The sequence below is a fragment of the Cynocephalus volans genome, chromosome 2, assembly GCF_027409185.1.
Source record: "Cynocephalus volans isolate mCynVol1 chromosome 2, mCynVol1.pri, whole genome shotgun sequence".
In the NCBI taxonomy this organism is placed as follows: Eukaryota; Metazoa; Chordata; class Mammalia; order Dermoptera; family Cynocephalidae; genus Cynocephalus; species Cynocephalus volans.
Window position 1 is genome coordinate 124,137,718 of NC_084461.1, and position 17,900 is coordinate 124,155,617.

General features: G+C 39.7%; 2 protein-coding genes across 2 annotated transcripts; both read left to right on the forward strand.

The window, feature by feature from the left end:
* The first annotated feature begins 3,496 nt into the window (after positions 1 to 3,496).
* On the forward strand, positions 3,497 to 5,971 carry LOC134370593 (protocadherin alpha-1-like). Its single transcript, XM_063087646.1, has one exon. It carries the CDS (start codon positions 3,497 to 3,499, stop codon positions 5,969 to 5,971), a length of 2,475 nt encoding a protein of 824 aa, XP_062943716.1.
* Positions 5,972 to 12,973: 7,002 nt separating this feature from the next.
* Positions 12,974 to 15,433, forward strand: LOC134369201 (protocadherin alpha-2-like). The gene has a single exon (XM_063085433.1). It carries the CDS (start codon positions 12,974 to 12,976, stop codon positions 15,431 to 15,433), a length of 2,460 nt encoding a protein of 819 aa, XP_062941503.1.
* The last annotated feature ends 2,467 nt before the right edge of the window (positions 15,434 to 17,900 follow it).

Here is a 17,900-nt window from a genome sequence, read left to right on the forward strand (position 1 = left end):
TTTGATTTACCTATAGTATTTTTAGTTTAACTATTTTAATAGGTTTTGAGTGGTTGCTGTAGATATTACGTTATATAACATCTTCTCAGTCTACTGCTGTCATCATTTTACCAGTTCAAGTGAAGTTTAGTACACATAATTCCTTTACATCCCTCTACCCTCCACTGTTTATAATTGTCTTAAGAGTTTTCTCTACTTTCATTTAGAACCACATACAACAGTGTTATGATTTTTGCTTCAATGGTCAAATATAATTTAGGAAACTCAAGAGGAGCAGAAAATTCCATTGTATTTACCCATATTTACACTTACTGTGTTCTTTCTTCCTTCCTAATATCCCCAAATCTCTTCTTTTATAATTTCCTTTCTGTTTAGAGAACACTTCATTCTCTTTTAATGTAGGTCTGCTGGTAACAAATTTTCTTAATTTTCCTTCATAAGAAAATCTCTTGATTTTCTTTTTATTTCAGAAGGATATTTTTGTTAAATCTAGAATTTTGGGCTGTCAATTCTTTTCATTCAGAACTTTAAAAACATTGTGATACTTTTTCCCAGCCTTCATAGTTTCTTATGGGAAATCTCCTGTAAGTAGAATTGTTTTTCCTATGTAGGTAAGATGTCCTTTCTCTCTTGCTGTTCTTGAGTTCTTCTTCTTTGTCTTTCATTTTCAGAAGTTTATCTATGATGTGTCTTGGTGTGAATTCTTTGTGTTTACCCTCTTTAGGGTTCACTCACTTCCTTGTGTTGTTTACTAAATTTGGCAAATTTTTACTCACTATTTCTTTAAGTACTTTCCCAGCTGCATCCTGTTTCTCCTCAACTTCCAGAACTCCAATGACATGAATGTTAGATCTTTTCTTATAGTCCCACATGTCCCTGAGGTTCTTTTCTCCCCACCCCCCTTTTAGTCTGTTTTCTCTCTGTTGTTCACATTGGGTAATTTCTATTTTTATATATTCTAATTTACTCATTCTTTCTTTTGACCATTCCATTCTTCTATTGAGCTTTTTATTTTGGTTATTGTATTTTTCTGTTCTAAAATTTTCATTTAATTCTTTATCATCTAGTCTTTTGCTGAGACCTTCCACTTTATTGTTGAGGCTTTCTATTTTTTATTTCTTTCAAACATGTTTGAAATTGCTCATTGAAGCATTTTTATAATGGCTGCTTTATAAATTCTTTATCGGAGAATTCTAACAGATCTGCCCTCTCATTGTTGGCATCTATAGATTCTTTTTAAATTCAGTGTGATATCTTTCTGGTTATTGATATGATGAGTAATTTTTTGGGTGGTGAAACTTGGCCATTTTTATATTATGTTCTGAGGCTTTGGATCCTACTTAAGCCTTCTATTTTAGCTAGCTCCTTCTGACACTGCTCTGTCAGAGAGAGGGTGGGCATTGCCTCATTACTGCCACATGGATGTAGAAGTCCATGTTCCCCATGAACCTCCATTGACACCTGAGCAGGAGTGTCATCTATCCTGCCATGTGGAGTAGGAGTTCTGGCTCTGCATGTACTTTCCACTGACACTGTGGTGGGGGTGGCCTTGTTATCACCTGGTGAAAAGTTTTGGCTCTTTACTAGACCTTCTCTGACACTACACCAGCAGACAGGAGTAGGGAGCACTATGTTACTGTTGAGTAGGCTACCACATGATCTCCACTGATACTACAACCAGTGGGCTTATTACCAGTGGTGGAAATAAAAGTCCCAGCTCCATATTGTGCTTTCTGTGACACCCACCTGAGATATTGGTGCTTCATTGCACTCTTGGGTGTAAATGTAGGGGCCCCACTCAATCTTTGCTGGTATGGGGCCACAGTTTTTTCTACAGTGTTTGCCTGAAGTAAATAATTATCTAAAATTATCTTTTGTCTTACTAGGCTGCCCCTTTTTTGTTTCTGGGTTGTTGGCTTCTTCAACTCCAAGTCTGGAATAGATAAGGCAAAAAGAAAACTCAGGGAGCTGACCACTGCGTCACTCTTCAGGCCCCTAAATTTATAACCCATTAAAGTACTTTGCATACTCAAATGATGACAGTGTTGTCTAAATCTACTGACATTTAGAAAGGTTCGAAGTTTTGAATTTGCTTCATTTTTGGAATAAGAGGAGATTCATGTGCTTTTTGTAATAAATAACCACACTGAGCTACTATTAAAATGTATAAAGTACGTAAAAAAATAAAATAACTCTATGTTTTACCTATATTTTAAATTATCAAGTAAACAAGGATATAGGCTTTCTGATTATGAAGACATAATAGATTAAATAATTCTTATTCATATTAAAATTCTTAAATATTTATAGTACTTAAGTAGAAACATCAAGGCCATTCTTTTAAAATAATTAGTGATAGTTTATTCTGACTACACTTCTTAGTCAAACTTTGATGTAGCTATGGGGTTCTGATTATGAATTGGACTGAAGTTGAAAGAGAGGTTTATTAATAGGTTATTTTCAAAGATTTATTCTAAAAACTTGATATTCACTATAGATTTACATTTTTCATTTTGACTGTAGGCTACTTCAAGATTACCACTGTATGTACTTGATAGTAGTTCAATATCTATGTTATTTTTGTTGCGATATGACAACGTTTGGTCTTGATAAGAAAAAAGGTATGGCTAAAACTTTGATGTGGAAATAAAGATCCAGTGGACACCAATTCAATTTGGAATAATGACTTTAGGAAGTCAAAGTTATAAGTACAGCATTTAGGTCATTATCTTATATAACAAGCAAGAAAGGGAAATGTCCCAAATATTTTTATTATAACAATTAAAGTATCAGAAAATGATGTTGTTATTCATACAAAATTGAAGGAATTTTAAATGTACTCCAGAAAATTTCTAAAAATGTCATATGTAAGTACCTGGCAACTATATGTAAGTACGTGTGTGTGCACGTAATTATATCATTTTTAAAAAAAACACCCAAACTATCCTAGAATAAAGTGAACTTTAGTGATCAAAGTGCCTTATTTTAAAACTCCAGCATTCAATCACAAGTATTTAATAATAAAAACATATGAGCTGATAAATCGTTTTCAATAAAATGATGTAATGAGAGGCTATTTAAGCTTATCTTAAATTTTCCTAAATCTAATTTAATGTCTTTGTGGTAATAACTGTAGGAAAATACTGAATTCCATACACTAAAAAGAGTTTTTTAATGTTCTGGGTCTTTAAAGGGCATAGAGTTGAAAATGATTGCACTGAATAAATTACAAATGAAGATAGAAACGATATTTTGGAAGATTAATGAAAATGAATCTAAAATTTACATTAGCCACATGATGTCGCTGTATACCAGAAAGTCTTGTCAATGGTAATGAGCTACTTGATAACTGAAAACTAAAGGAGGAAGCTCCATTTTGTCACTGCCCGAGAGACGATAAACACGGTAAGGAGATAAATGACTGAAAATATGAATTTAAAAAGCACGATTTTGAAGTAAGTTGAGAGCAATACGAAAGGTACATAGTGCTTTTGCGATGCTGTTTTCCAGGCGAGGAGGCCTGGTAGCCCGGCGTCTGCTGCTCTCGCTTCTGCTTCTCGCAGCCTGGGAGGCGGGGAGCGGCCAGCTCCACTACTCGGTCCCCGAGGAGGCCAAACACGGCACCTTCGTGGGCCGCATCGCCCAGGACCTGGGACTGGAGCTGGCGGAGCTGGTGCCGCGCCTGTTCCGGGTGGCGTCCAAAGCCCGCGCGGACCTTCTGGAGGTAAATCTGCAGAATGGCGTTTTGTTTGTGAATTCTCGGATCGACCGGGAGGAGCTGTGCGGGCGGAGCGCGGAGTGCAGCATCCACCTGGAGGTGATCGTGGACAGGCCGCTGCAGGTTTTCCATGTGGAAGTGAACGTGAAGGATATTAATGATAATCCCCCGGTGTTCAGAAGCAGAGAACAAAGGATATTCATTCCTGAATCTAGACAGCTAGATTCTCGTTTTCCGATAGAGGGCGCTGCTGATGCAGACATTGGAGCCAACGCTCTTCTAACGTACACCCTCAGCCCCAGTGATTATTTCTCTTTGGATGTACAGGCAAGTGATGAACTAAGTAGATCTCTTTCGCTTGAATTGAGGAAATCTTTGGATAGAGAAGAAACACCAGAACTTCATTTATTATTGACAGCCACTGACGGAGGCAAACCAGAGCTGGAAGGTACAGTTCAGCTGCTGATCACTGTGCTCGACGTTAATGATAATGCCCCACTGTTTGACCAGGCCATGTACAGAGTTCACTTACTAGAGACTACGGCAAATGGAACATTAGTGACCACACTAAATGCCTCCGACGCTGACGAAGGTGTAAATGGTGCAATTGTCTTTTCCTTAGGCAGTGATGTTTCTCCTAACATTCAAGAAAAATTCAAAATTGATTCCAGGTCAGGAGAAATTAGAGTAATTGGTAAACTGGATTATGAAGAAACGAAATCCTACGAAATTCGGGTAAAGGCAGTTGATAAAGGAAGTCCTCCCATGTCAAATCACTGCAAGGTTTTGGTGAAAGTGCTGGACGTAAATGATAATGCCCCCGAGCTGGCGATCACTTCGCTGTCTTTGCCCATCAGAGAGGACGCTCCACTCAGCACCGTCATCGCCCTCATCACGGTGTCCGACCTCGACTCAGGTGTCAACGGGCAGGTTACCTGTTCTCTGCCGCTCCATGTCCCATTCAAGCTGGTGTCCACCTTCAAGAATTACTATTCGCTGGTTTTAGATAGTGCTCTGGACCGCGAGAGCGTGTCGCTCTATAACGTGGTGGTGACAGCGCGGGACGGGGGCTCGCCTTCGCTGTGGGCCACCGCCAGCGTGTCCGTGGAGGTGGCCGACGTGAACGACAATGCGCCGGCGTTCGCGCAGCCCGAGTACACGGTGTTCGTGAAGGAGAACAACCCGCCCGGCTGCCACATCTTCACGGTGTCGGCGCGGGACGCGGACGCGCAGGAGAACGCGCTGGTGTCCTACTCGCTGGTGGAGCGACGGGTGGGCGAGCGTGCGCTGTCGAGCTACGTGTCGGTGCACGCGGAGAGCGGCAAGGTGTACGCGCTGCAGCCGCTGGACCACGAGGAGCTGGAGCTGCTGCAGTTCCAGGTGAGCGCGCGCGACGCTGGCGTGCCGCCTCTGGGCAGCAACGTGACGCTGCAGGTGTTCGTGCTGGACGAGAACGACAATGTGCCCGCGCTGCTGGCGTCTCGGGCTGGAGGCTCTGGCGGTGCGGTGAGCGAGCTGGTGCCGCGGTTGGTGGGCGCGGGCCACGTGGTGACGAAGGTGCGCGCGGTGGACGCCGACTCGGGTTACAACGCGTGGCTGTCGTACGAGCTGCAGCCGGCGGCGGGCGGTGCGCGCAGCCCGTTCCGCGTGGGGCTGTACACGGGCGAGATCAGCACGACGCGCGCCCTGGACGAGGCGGACGCTCCGCTTCAGCGCCTGCTGGTGCTGGTGAAGGACCATGGCGAGCCGGCGCTGACTGCCACGGTCACCGTACTGGTGTCGCTGGTGGAGAGCAGCCAGGCGCTGAAGGCCTCCTCTAGGGCGTCGGCGGGAGCCGCGGGCCCAAAGGTGGACTTGGTAGATGTCAACGTGTATCTGATCATCGCCATCTGCGCCGTGTCCAGCCTGTTGGTGCTGACGCTGCTGCTGTACACGGCGCTGCGGTGCTCGGCGCCGCCCACCGAGGTCGCGTGCGGACCTGGGAAGGCGACGCTGGTGTGCTCCAGCGCGGTGGGGAGCTGGTCGTACTCGCAGCAGAGGCGGCAGAGGGTGTGCTCTGGGGAGGGGCCGCCCAAGACCGACCTCATGGCCTTCAGTCCCAGCTTACCTCCCGGTCTGAACACGTCGGAAAGAAATGAACATTCAGAAGCAAATTGGGATATTTCCGGTAATGTAAGTTCAACTTTTGAGCTTTGGTTTTATAAGATTTTTTTATATTTAACTTATCTAACCATCTTTTCAAATGTCACTTAAAGAAAATGTCTTCAATATGTTCATTAACATTGAAATAAATCTTATTTCATGTAGACATTCTATTAATGGCAGCTGCATCTTGAATGAAACTAGGAAACAAAAAATGTAGGGACAAATTATCATATTCTTTGATTTAAATGGTAGGATACTTTAAAAAACATTTTCATACTAAGTAGTGTTGATCATATTTAACACAGGATCTCAGTATGGTCAAATACAGTGATATTTTCAGATTTACTTTTTACCTTATATCTCCTGGTGAAATGTCAAGCCCTGGATAAATAATTGTAGGTAAACTTACAAAAACCATTTACTTTCCCTTTAGCTTGCTAAGTTTCAAAGTAGGCCAGAAACAGAATAGTTTTAAGCAAATGTACTTTAATATGTATTTATTGGGTGATATATTACATTTCCATGATAAAACAAACAACCCCGACTTCATTATCATTATGGACAATTTCCTAATGCCATTGACTTTGAGTTCCCCTGGGTCTAGACGTCTTAATATTGCATGAATTCATTATTTAGTGAATCCAGTTATGAAACACATATTTAGCACCTCCCATTTACTAGAACCCTTTATTTTTACCTCATTTAATCCTTCCAATGACTTTGTGAGGTGACTACTTTAGTCTCAATTTATGGATGAAGGTGCTGAGGCTCTGAAAAACTTAAGTTCAGTATTATTACTAAGTTTTATTCAAATTTCCCAGGGATATCCAAAACTTGCTTTTTAAAATACCATTTATTGCATTTCATAAAATATTTAAGGTAGCTTACAATGGAGGAAATTTGCAAAAGCAAATTTTAACAAATCTGTTTAAACACCAAAGTAAAAGATCAAGAGAAAGGTGGGAGTATTTTTCTAAAAGTCAAAACTCAGCTGGGTGCAAATCCTTCCCAGAGGTGAATAAAGAAATATGAGAAATAATGACAACAAAAAAGGAAATTCTCTATACCAATTCTTCAGGAGAGAGGGAGAGAGAGAGGAAAAACAAACAAACTCTCTTCCTCCTGTAAAATAAAGGAAGATGTGATTACTGATCATTATGTAAGGGTTGAGCAATATACTGAGCAGTATGTTTTATAGTTGTTTGGCAAAACCAGTGGAAACATTTGATATAGATATCATTGTATTCACTAGTCATTCAGTCAAGAGCATAATGTTAAATTTTATTTCCTATGTTTAATTCTGAAGTTACCCAAGTATTAAATGAATATATTTTTATTTGCCAAATGTTCAAGCAAACATACAGAAAAAGGCCCATCAGAGTCCTTTTCCGAAAACATTCTATGAAAAACTGATATAATTTGGTAAGATTAAGATTTAATTAATATTCCAAAGATTTGAGTTGATACAGAGCTGTTGCTTAGAGCATTGTAAGAAATGGGTTGTAAGCATATTTCTGTAACCTTTCATATATTACTTATCATACCAAGCCTTTTGGCAAGAATCAGAAAAAAAAAAAAAATTCTAGAGTCATGTTTCCAAGAAAACTGCCCAGCTCCTCTAAATATGAGATAAACTTGGCACGGTTATAAAATTGGAAAAGATAGATTAGGAAGTCACAAAATAATTTCTCTTCCCAATTCACATTATTATGTCCCCATAGATACATTTGCCAAGACTATTAATGTGCAGCCTTAAGATTGCCTCTAGAGACATTCAATACTTATTTATTGATCCACTCAAACAAGTACATATTGAGATCCTAGTGTATACATACTAAGCCCTGCTGTAGACCCTAGGCCACAGTAACAGTGAAACAAGATAGGCAAGGTCCCTGGCTTCAAGGAGACAACATTCTAACCTATTTAAAATAACAATTGGGTTGTAAAAAAACCTCGGATTTGGTGTAATATTTCCTTTTAGTTTTCTTTCTCTAACCAAGGTATCCATAAAGGAGGATCTCATTCTACAGGTGACTTTTGAAAAAATAGGCAATAAAATGCTGAATGTTATTAGCAAGTTTTCTGGAAATGAAGCCGATTAAGACATTCCCTCTTTATGCACATGTACTCAGAAAGCCGTGTATAATTCTCATTGCTCCAGAAAAATAGAAAAAAATCAAGTATCTGGAAAATGCCCTGAAAAGGGCAATTAAAATGATCAAGCTATTGGGAGGGATAGAAGGAACTATGTTTTGAGGCCAAAGTGAAAGTCATAAATGATATTTAAAGGGTAAATTCATATTTTCTTCTATCAGTCCAGAAGAACTTGTGTTAGAGGCTGGCATTTAAAGCCACAATGGCACAGCTCGTTTTTAAAAATAATTTATATAGGTTGAAAAAACAATTATCTGACAGTACTTCAATGAGAGATTAACCATAGATTATGAATAGAATTGAGCATCTTTTGGTAATATCAATAGCCTTTTAAATTTAAGCATGCCTTCACATAACTGCATTGAGATCACTGTGAAAAACAAAGTTTTAGATTGTTGCATTATGGATCTAAGAGCAATCAAACAATTCTTTCATATTATAATGATTGCTGTAATGCTCAAAAGTTTGCTGGGTTAGTTGAAGGTACTAACTAGGAGGTTAATCTCAAATATTAGTTAATCACTTAATATTAAACCAACAGAAATGGGCATAGAACTACAAAATTTGAAAAGTGATTTTTGTCTATGAAAAGTTAATTCTAGAATGGAGGAAAAGATGATTGTGAACTGGTAGTTTTACTTGGCATTTATTTTGACATAAATATGGATGGATTTTCCATTGATAGTTATTGTTATTGTCTCATCAGAATCTTTGTGTAGTTAACAAAAGTGTTAATAGTTTTGTCTTTCTTCACAAGATTTTTACATGAAATGTATTACGTTCCTTCCTCCCTTATTCTTCGTAAAGATGACCCAGTTGCTTTATTTTCCTACCTGTTCTTTCCTATGATTCATTGAATATTTTAGTATTAATAGAAACATAGCATAATATAGATTCATGGCAAAATTTATACCTTAGTGCTTACTCCACAGTATGTTTAAAATTTAAATTAGACATTCATTTAGGAAATATATTGACTTAAAAATGGTCATATACTGTAAAGGTGATGTTATATATGCTGAGATCTTATTACCAGATTATAACCATTGTCATGCAGTTGGATTAAAGTTGGTTAATATTAATTGTCCATTAAGATTAGCAGCTTCGCACCTCTGTTGTGTACCTGAAAAAAACTAGACAAATATGATTGTGCTGTGCATATTGAGAATAAGATTGTTAGTTTCATTTTTTTCTGGAGGCTCCAATTTTCAAATGCCCGACAGAAACAAAAACTATCATGATTTTTAGTAAAATCTTGATGAAGCATAAATTGTTAATTTTGAATTATTCAACCTCAGTAGTTAGTTTTGGTTTCGTGACTCTTTTTTCAGGAATTGTAATTTTATTTTCAAGTTACCCTGAAGTGGTATGATGATACCAATGCAATTTAATTTTTAGGAAAATTTTATTTTTACATTGCCTGAAATAAAAGAGGAAAATTGAGAAAACCTTATTTCTTGGTATGTTCCTTCTTTTTCAGATTAGAATTATAAATCTATATCTTGTATAACAGTAAATAATTAGAAAAGTATGGTATCATTTTAGGCATTTTTTGAGACTTACAGTCATTCAAGAATACAAATAGATGAGAATGAAAAATGGTTGTTTATTTTGATAACCACTACCAATATTTCTTTTCTCTTTCTGAGTACACTGGAGGATTTCACTTCCCAGTTTCCTTGAGTAGCATAGTTGTGTAATTTTCTTTGGCCGATGAAATGTAAATGATGTGTGTCACTTTCAAGCAGAATTATGTAACTACCAGAGCAAGACTCTCTTCAGCAATTACAGAAGCACAGGTTGATATTGAGATGCCATAAGGTCAAAGCAGTCAGGGATGCTGAGCCAATATGTACAGAAAAGCTGTCATAGGAAGTCTCCCATAACCACAGAGGACTTTGCAAGAGCAAGAAATAAAATTGTGTTCATTTTAGAGGGAAAACTGAAATAGTCAATGCACAGCAATATATTCATTGGGGTCCCACTGTTATTAAGCTAATGTGAACAGCATAAATTTTAAGAGGAGAGAATTACAACAGGTAATACAACTGATAGAGAACATTATTATTGATATTTTTACTAAGGCATTGAACCATTAAGGAGATTAGATAACTTAGATTCCATGGAAAAAACTATTGTGTTGTGATTTATTTCATATATATATAAAAGGTAGTAAAAGAAAAATGAACTGAAAATTTAAAATGTCATCAATATCCCTTCTTTCTTCTTGATTAGCATTCATTCCCCTTTCTTGTCTTTTTTTCCTTTTGGGACTTTGCAGTAGTTTTGTGAAAGATGGGTTTTAAGGTTTTGCAAGAATGAATGCTCGGACATGTAAACTGTATGGAATTTATAGTTTGCTTTGATAGGTGCAAAAGGTACAATTTAAACAATGGATACTATATTAGTTTTCTTGGGCTGCTGCATTGAATTACTGTATCACAAACTTGGTGGCTTGAAATGACAAAAATTTATTTTCTCACAGTTCTAGAGGCTGGAAATCCAAAATCAAGGTGTTGGCTGGGCCATATTTCCTCTGAAGATTGTAGGGGAAAATTCTTCCTTGCTTCACCAGTTTATGGTGGCTCTGGGCATTCCTTGGCTTGTGGTAGTGTAAGACACTTTCTACCTCTGTCTTCACATTTCCTTCTTCCCTGTATTGCTATGGGCATATTTGCTGAGCATGGCTTCTCAGTCTCCTTCCACCATTAGGGGAAATGTTTTTGCATGTCTGTCAATTGTACCCTATCTCTCTGGGAGAGAGAGAAAGATATTTCAGGTCTTCAGAAAGCCTGAAAATAGCACAAAATGCCCCAGATATGTCATTCTAAAAATCCAGCATAATTATCTTACATGACTGCAAAAAATTCCCTCAAGTGAGCCATGTTTCCTGGAACTAACTTTTGGATTCTATGGATAATAATATCTTCATGTGTCCATAGAGGTCAGTAGTTGGTTACTGATTATATAAAACTTACTGGGTATCATACATATGCAGTTGCATTGCAACTATGTAATGTGGTAATGGTAAGTCTGTAGCTATGTACAATCAGTTTAAGCTCCAAGAAAATTTGAGTGCATTCCATCGTCTCCACAAGAACCAACCTCCTCCTTTTCAGTCGACCTAATTTAGGGGGGGTGGTTTATCTCCTTGCTTCAGGAATAAACAAGTGACCCATGTCTGGCCAATGTGAGAACCATCACAACTATTGACTAAAGGAAAGATACAGCATCCAAGACTGGGCTGTAGGAAGTGATATTGAGAATGTTGGCTGGGACTATTAGGAAAAGGGCACTTTCTGTTGAGAGCCACTAAACTGGTAATATGTAGCCTGAAAACTACTTCAGCCATTTTGCCATCACATGGGGAAAATATGCCAGAGAGGAAGGTTGGCATAGGAAAGGAAATTGTAAATGTGGAGATATTTTCCTTATGGCATTATTAAACTGTGTAGGCACAGCTCTGCGTGAAAATGATATAAGCCAATAAATGATGCTCTGCATCGTTTATTAAATTGGTTTACTTGGGGTTCATTGTTAGATCATGATTATTATAAATATACACTCCCAGAGATGATGTTAGTAAGTGTCTTAAGATATTGGACTCAAGAGGAAAAGTATTATTGGGTTCCAACTCAAGGAAAAGCTAGCTGTTCATTAGCAAGGATTTTTCTTTTTTTTTTATGGACATGGTAAACTTTGCAATTAATTTTGTTTTCTTCTTTGCTCTAGGAAGTTGAAACAAAATTTATGACATACTTAGAGTAACTGAAAATGACCCTTTGTTATGTATTTTGTACACTGACCTACTCCTCGATTCATTTTATTTCATCCCAGTGTTATGTTCATTCTATTTTCATATTTTTTTCACATGTGGAGGGGCCATCTAAAATTTAATAAAAGAAGATATTCTCAAGTAATCTTAACACTAAAAAAGATCAATTGTATTGTTCTTCAATAAAAATCCAAATATAATAGAAAAGGAAATATTCCTAAATTAATACATTATCTAAATAAGAAACAAATAACTTATTAATTTCCATCCAAACATCTACAAATAATTCAAAATCAAAATTAATAAAACAGTATATATAAATACATTTTCAATTAGCTAAAATACCCTCTGATTCCTATGTGCTTCATTTGAAGAAAGGGTTAAAAAATGGTAATATATCCTAAAGAATTGAAAGCAGGGTCTCAAAGAGATATTTGCACACCCATGTTTGTAGCAGCACTACTCACAATAGCCAGCATGTGGAAGAAATTCAAATGTCCATGGACGGTTGGATGGATAACGCAACCTAGTGTATACATATAATGGAATATTATTCAGCCTTAAAAAAGGAAATCCTGTCGTATGCTACAACACAGATGAACCTTGAAGAACTACGTGAAGTAAACCAGTCACGAAAAGACAAATATTGTATGATTCCACTTATGTGAAGTATCTAAAATAGTCCAATTTATAGAAACAAAATGTAGAATGGTGGTTATCAGGATCTGTGGGTAGGGAAAAAAGAGAGTTGTCTAATGGGTATAGAGTTTCAGTTTTACAAAAATTCACAATTCACTTAACACTACTGAACTGTACACTTAAACATGGTTAACATGGTAAATTTTATGTTATGTGGTTTTTTCCCCACCACAATAAAAAGGGCAAGATGGTAATATATCTTAGGGCTTAAAGTAGGTCTTTTTCCAAGATAATGAGTAAACTTAAGAGCAGATAATTGTCTGGTTTTAACCTACAAGACAAACAGTAGAGCCTACATATTGGCCACATGATGTCGCTGTCTACCACAGAGTGTTCCTTAGGAAGGAAAATATCCAGATCCCCTTTGTTACTCCAGAGAAGCGGAACAATAAGAGAAGCAGCAGGACTTGAGCACAGACTACAATATTTAAATTTTTACAAAACATGATCTTTTAATTTGATCATCTTATTGAAGATTGGTAATGGTGTCTTCTATGAGAAGAGGCCGAGGGGCCAGACGCTTACTGCTCTCGCTTCTGCTCGCATTCTGGGAGGCAGGGAGCGGCCAGCTCCACTACTCGGTCCCCGAGGAGGCCAAACACGGCACTTTCGTGGGCCGCATCGCGCAGGACCTGGGGCTGGAGCTGGCGGAGCTGGTGCCGCGCTTGTTCCGGGTGGCGTCCAAAGGCAGAGAGGACCTTCTGGAGGTAAATCTGCAGAATGGCGTTTTGTTTGTGAATTCTCGGATCGACCGGGAAGAGCTGTGCGGGCGGAACGCGGAGTGCAGCATCCACCTGGAGGTGATCGTGGACAGGCCGCTGCAGGTTTTCCATGTGGAGGTGGAGGTGAAGGACATTAACGACAACCCGCCGGTATTTCCAATGACAGTAAAGACTATCCGGTTTCCCGAATCGAGGCTGCTTGACTCGCGGTTTCCTCTAGAGGGCGCATCTGATGCAGATATCGGAGTAAACGCTCTTCTCTCCTACAAGCTCAGTGCCAGTGAGTTTTTCTTTCTAGACATACTGACAAATGATGAACTAAGCCAATCTTTGTCTCTTGTGCTGGGGAAATCTCTGGACAGAGAGGAAACTTCTCAGGTTAATTTGTCACTGGTGGCTACAGATGGGGGCAAACCTGAGCTCACAGGCACCATTCAAATACTTATTAAAGTATTAGATGTGAATGACAACGAACCTACTTTTGCCCAATCAATTTATAAAGTCCACTTGTTAGAGAACGCTGCCAATGGAACCTTAGTGGTTAAATTAAATGCTTCTGATGCAGATGAAGGGTCAAACAGTGAAATTGTGTATTCACTCAGTAGTGGTGTGTCTTCCACTGTACAGACTACGTTCAAAATAGATCCCAACTCAGGTGAAATCAGAACTAAGGGAAAATTAGATTATGAAGAAACGAAGACCTATGAGATTCAGGTCATTGCATCTGACAAAGGAACCCCGTCAATGTCCGGACACTGTAAAATTTCAGTAAAACTCGTGGACGTCAATGATAACACACCAGAAGTCTCAATAAGGTCTCTCTCACGTTCCATCCAAGAGAATGCTGCCCTGGGCACCGTCATCGCCCTCATCACAGTGTCGGACAGCGACTCTGGTGTCAACGGGCAGGTCATCTGCTCCTTAACATCTCAGGTCCCGTTTAAACTGGTGTCCACCTTCAAAAACTACTATTCACTGGTACTGGACAGCACCCTGGACCGCGAGAAGGTGTCTGCCTATGATCTGGTGGTGACCGCGCGGGACGGGGGCTCGCCTTCGCTGTGGGCCACCGCCAGCGTGTCCGTGGAGGTGGCCGACGTGAACGATAATGCGCCGGCGTTCGCGCAGCCCGAGTACACGGTGTTCGTGAAGGAGAACAACCCGCCCGGCTGCCACATTTTCACGGTGTCGGCGCGGGACGCGGACGCGCAGGAGAACGCGCTGGTGTCCTACTCGCTGGTGGAGCGGCGGGTGGGCGAGCGTGCGCTGTCGAGCTACGTGTCGGTGCACGCGGAGAGCGGCAAGGTGTACGCGCTGCAGCCGCTGGACCACGAGGAGCTGGAGCTGCTGCAGTTCCAGGTGAGCGTGCGCGACACTGGCGTGCCGCCTCTGGGCAGCAACGTGACGCTGCAGGTGTTCGTGCTGGACGAGAACGACAATGTGCCCGCGCTGCTGGCGTCTCGGGCTGGAGGCTCTGGCGGTGCGGTGAGCGAGCTGGTGCCGCGGTCGGTGGGCGCAGGCCACGTGGTGACGAAGGTGCGCGCGGTGGACGCCGACTCGGGCTACAACGCGTGGCTGTCGTACGAGCTGCAGCCGGCGGCGGGCGGTGCGCGCAGCCCGTTCCGCGTGGGGCTGTACACGGGCGAGATCAGCACGACGCGCGCCCTGGACGAGGCGGACGCTCCGCTTCAGCGCCTGCTGGTGCTGGTGAAGGACCACGGCGAGCCGGCGCTGACGGCCACGGCCACCGTGCTGGTGTCGCTGGTGGAGAGCGGCCAGGCGCCGAAAGCCTCCTCTCGGGCTTCGGTTGGCGCCGCAGGCCCAGAGGCGACGCTGGTGGATGTCAACGTGTACCTGATCATCGCCATCTGCGCCGTGTCCAGCCTGTTGGTGTTGACGCTGCTGCTGTACACGGCGCTGCGGTGCTCGGCGCCGCCCTCCGATGTCGCGTGCGGACCTGGGAAGGCCACGCTGGTGTGCTCCAGCGCGGTGGGGAGCTGGTCGTATTCGCAGCAGAGGCGGCAGAGGGTGTGCTCTGGGGAGGGGCCGCCGAAGACCGACCTCATGGCTTTCAGCCCCAGCTTACCGCAGGGTCCAGACTCCGCAGAAGAAAGACAACAGCTCTCAGAAGCAGAATACTTAGGAAAGGTGAGCCTTTTAATTTTTCTTGCCAGATCTAGAATCGTTGTATTTCCTTATTTTTTTTATGATGTCTGTTAATTATTTAGAGTCGTAGCTTTGCCTTTATTTTATATCATTCTACCATGCAATATTGGGTATGAATTAGATATCAATTTCTTGCATTTTGAACAATTTACTTACATGTCTTTCTTATCTTTACATTTTGGCTTTTCCATAATTAAATTTGTATACTAGTAATAGAACTTTGAAGAATTGAAAAAATTTCAGCAAAATTTGAAAATTTAACATTATTGGTAAATATTATTTCTCTTAAAAGTTTTTATTGTCACAATTGGAAAAAATTTAAAGAATTTGAATATATAATATGTATTTCCAATTTACACTTTCTATTCATTTTATCAGAATATGTTTGGAATAAGAGTATATTATATATTCTGAACATTTCCTTGATTGTTCTTTGGATCAAGATTGTATTTTCTTTATCTGTTTATGCAACAGTTAATAAGTTATATTTTCTTTTCCTTGTATTTGAAAGCAGCCTGAATGGATCCTTTAATGCCAGGACCTCCAAAAATATCTATCACAGGTCATTACAACACACAACAGCATTTAGGAATAGTTGCTAATCTTAGGTATGTCTTTTATACGTAAAATAAGCTGTTAGTTGTGATAAAGATTCCACACTGCCAAAATCTTTGAGTTATCAGGCAAAATAGAGGGTTCACTGAGAAAAGAGCCGCTTACAATTTTCCTTAATTCAAAAATCTGGACATTTAAAAATCACTTTGGAGTTGGCCAGGTGGTGGGAGTTTTTCTTCACACAAGTAGAGAGTACTTATACTAACCCAGTCTTTATGTTAGTGGTTGAATAGTCATCTTTCCAGTATTAAAATCATTAGGCTGATGTACATAGGCTTCCACTCTGAAAAGATGGGCTACCTTCCTCTGACACCTCACTCTGTGCCCGGGATTACATTTTTCAGCATTGTGAACTCACTCAGTTTTACTTGGCAGTGTCCCTATTTCTATTGGAATTGGGGTTTTTCCAAAAGGTAAGTCCTGGAATTGGATGACTACATTTTCATTTGAAACTTCTATGTTGGGGAATTAAAACACTGAACTTGACACGTAAATGTTACACTTGGAAAGGATTTTTTGAATTCTTTTCAATCAGAGGATGATGTGTTGGGGTGAAATAACTGTCTAAAACTGTCTTCTACTATTTGGTTCTTAGTTATTTGTTGTTTTCCCCCCAAATATATGTGCATATTGATAATTCATAGAAATAACCTCCGCTAAGTAATCTTAGTCTCAGTCATTTCACAGTTAAGCCAGAATATTTATTTCCATCTGTTCTGCTTTTAAAGGAGTTGAGGAGTTTGGTGAGGAAATCTCGAAATCCATTTTAGGATAATCTGTTCCTAGAGGAAGCTTATTATCTCCTCAGAGTTAAGTCTCAAAATACAGAGAGTATATATTTCCTGGGAATCAGAAAAGTTCACCTGAGGCTTTACAGAGAAACAAAACAAAAACAAATGGGTTGAACAAATGAGGAAGAATCTCTTTCTTGGGAGGAGTCATCCTACCTGGAATATCATAGCTACTCACCACCTCCTTGAGGCTGTGTGCAGAATACCTGAATGGTCAGGTGGAATCTGTCCTACTGGAAGTCTGGTCACTATTTTACTACCATAGATAAGTGACAAGATTTTAGGATTGTGTCCAGATGTGCTCAGATCCCCAGGAGTCATAGTCTATTGCTCTATAAGTTATTATTGGTTTCTTATTCTTATTTACATTTTTTCTTGATTAAGTTGCCCAAGGAGTTATCTAGGTGATAGAAACTATTCACTGATACCTTATCCACACATTGCCTCAATCTTTTAAACTCATAGTTCCTTTAGTATTAGCTTTGTCTCCTCATAATCAGAATGGAATCTACTCTGTTATAAATTTCCACGTGGTATTCCATTTTGCAAAAGTATAACTCCTAAATGTGTAATATTGCAGAAAGTTGTGAAAGGCATCTCATTAATATGAAGTCCATGATGTTTAAAATTTTTAATTTTGTCTACCATTTTCAAATTAGCTACCACCTTTCAAGATTCATCAAAGTACTAACTGGCATATTAATATCTATAATTACTTCCTCAACTCAATGCCTTTCAGAAATAATTCTTAAATGTTTACTTCTTCATGATCTAGCACAATAGAATCAATTAGAAATTACATAAGTTTGATTTTAACAAATATTAATGTAACAACTCTTTTCTTATCATACTTGAAAAAGTTATTTTATAATATTCACTTATTCATTCCATAAAACATTAATTGATAATTTATTCTATTCTAAATATAGATGATAAAATATGAGTAAGTTGCAAGCCTGACTTCTATTTAGTGAGTACATAGGAAACAAAAAATGATATTAAAACTTTGCTTTTAATACTTAAATCATGTGTTTGATTTCATTTAAAAACGGTCTGGCTATAAGCAAAACTTTGGACATTCTCTTACTTCCCTAACTTTGACCTCTTTCCATGAA

Coding starts and splice junctions, on each gene's coding strand:
- LOC134370593 (XM_063087646.1), top strand. CDS start 3,497: ATGCTGTTTTCCAGGCGAGGAGGCCTGGTAGCCCGGCGTCTGCTGCTC.
- LOC134369201 (XM_063085433.1), top strand. CDS start 12,974: ATGGTGTCTTCTATGAGAAGAGGCCGAGGGGCCAGACGCTTACTGCTC.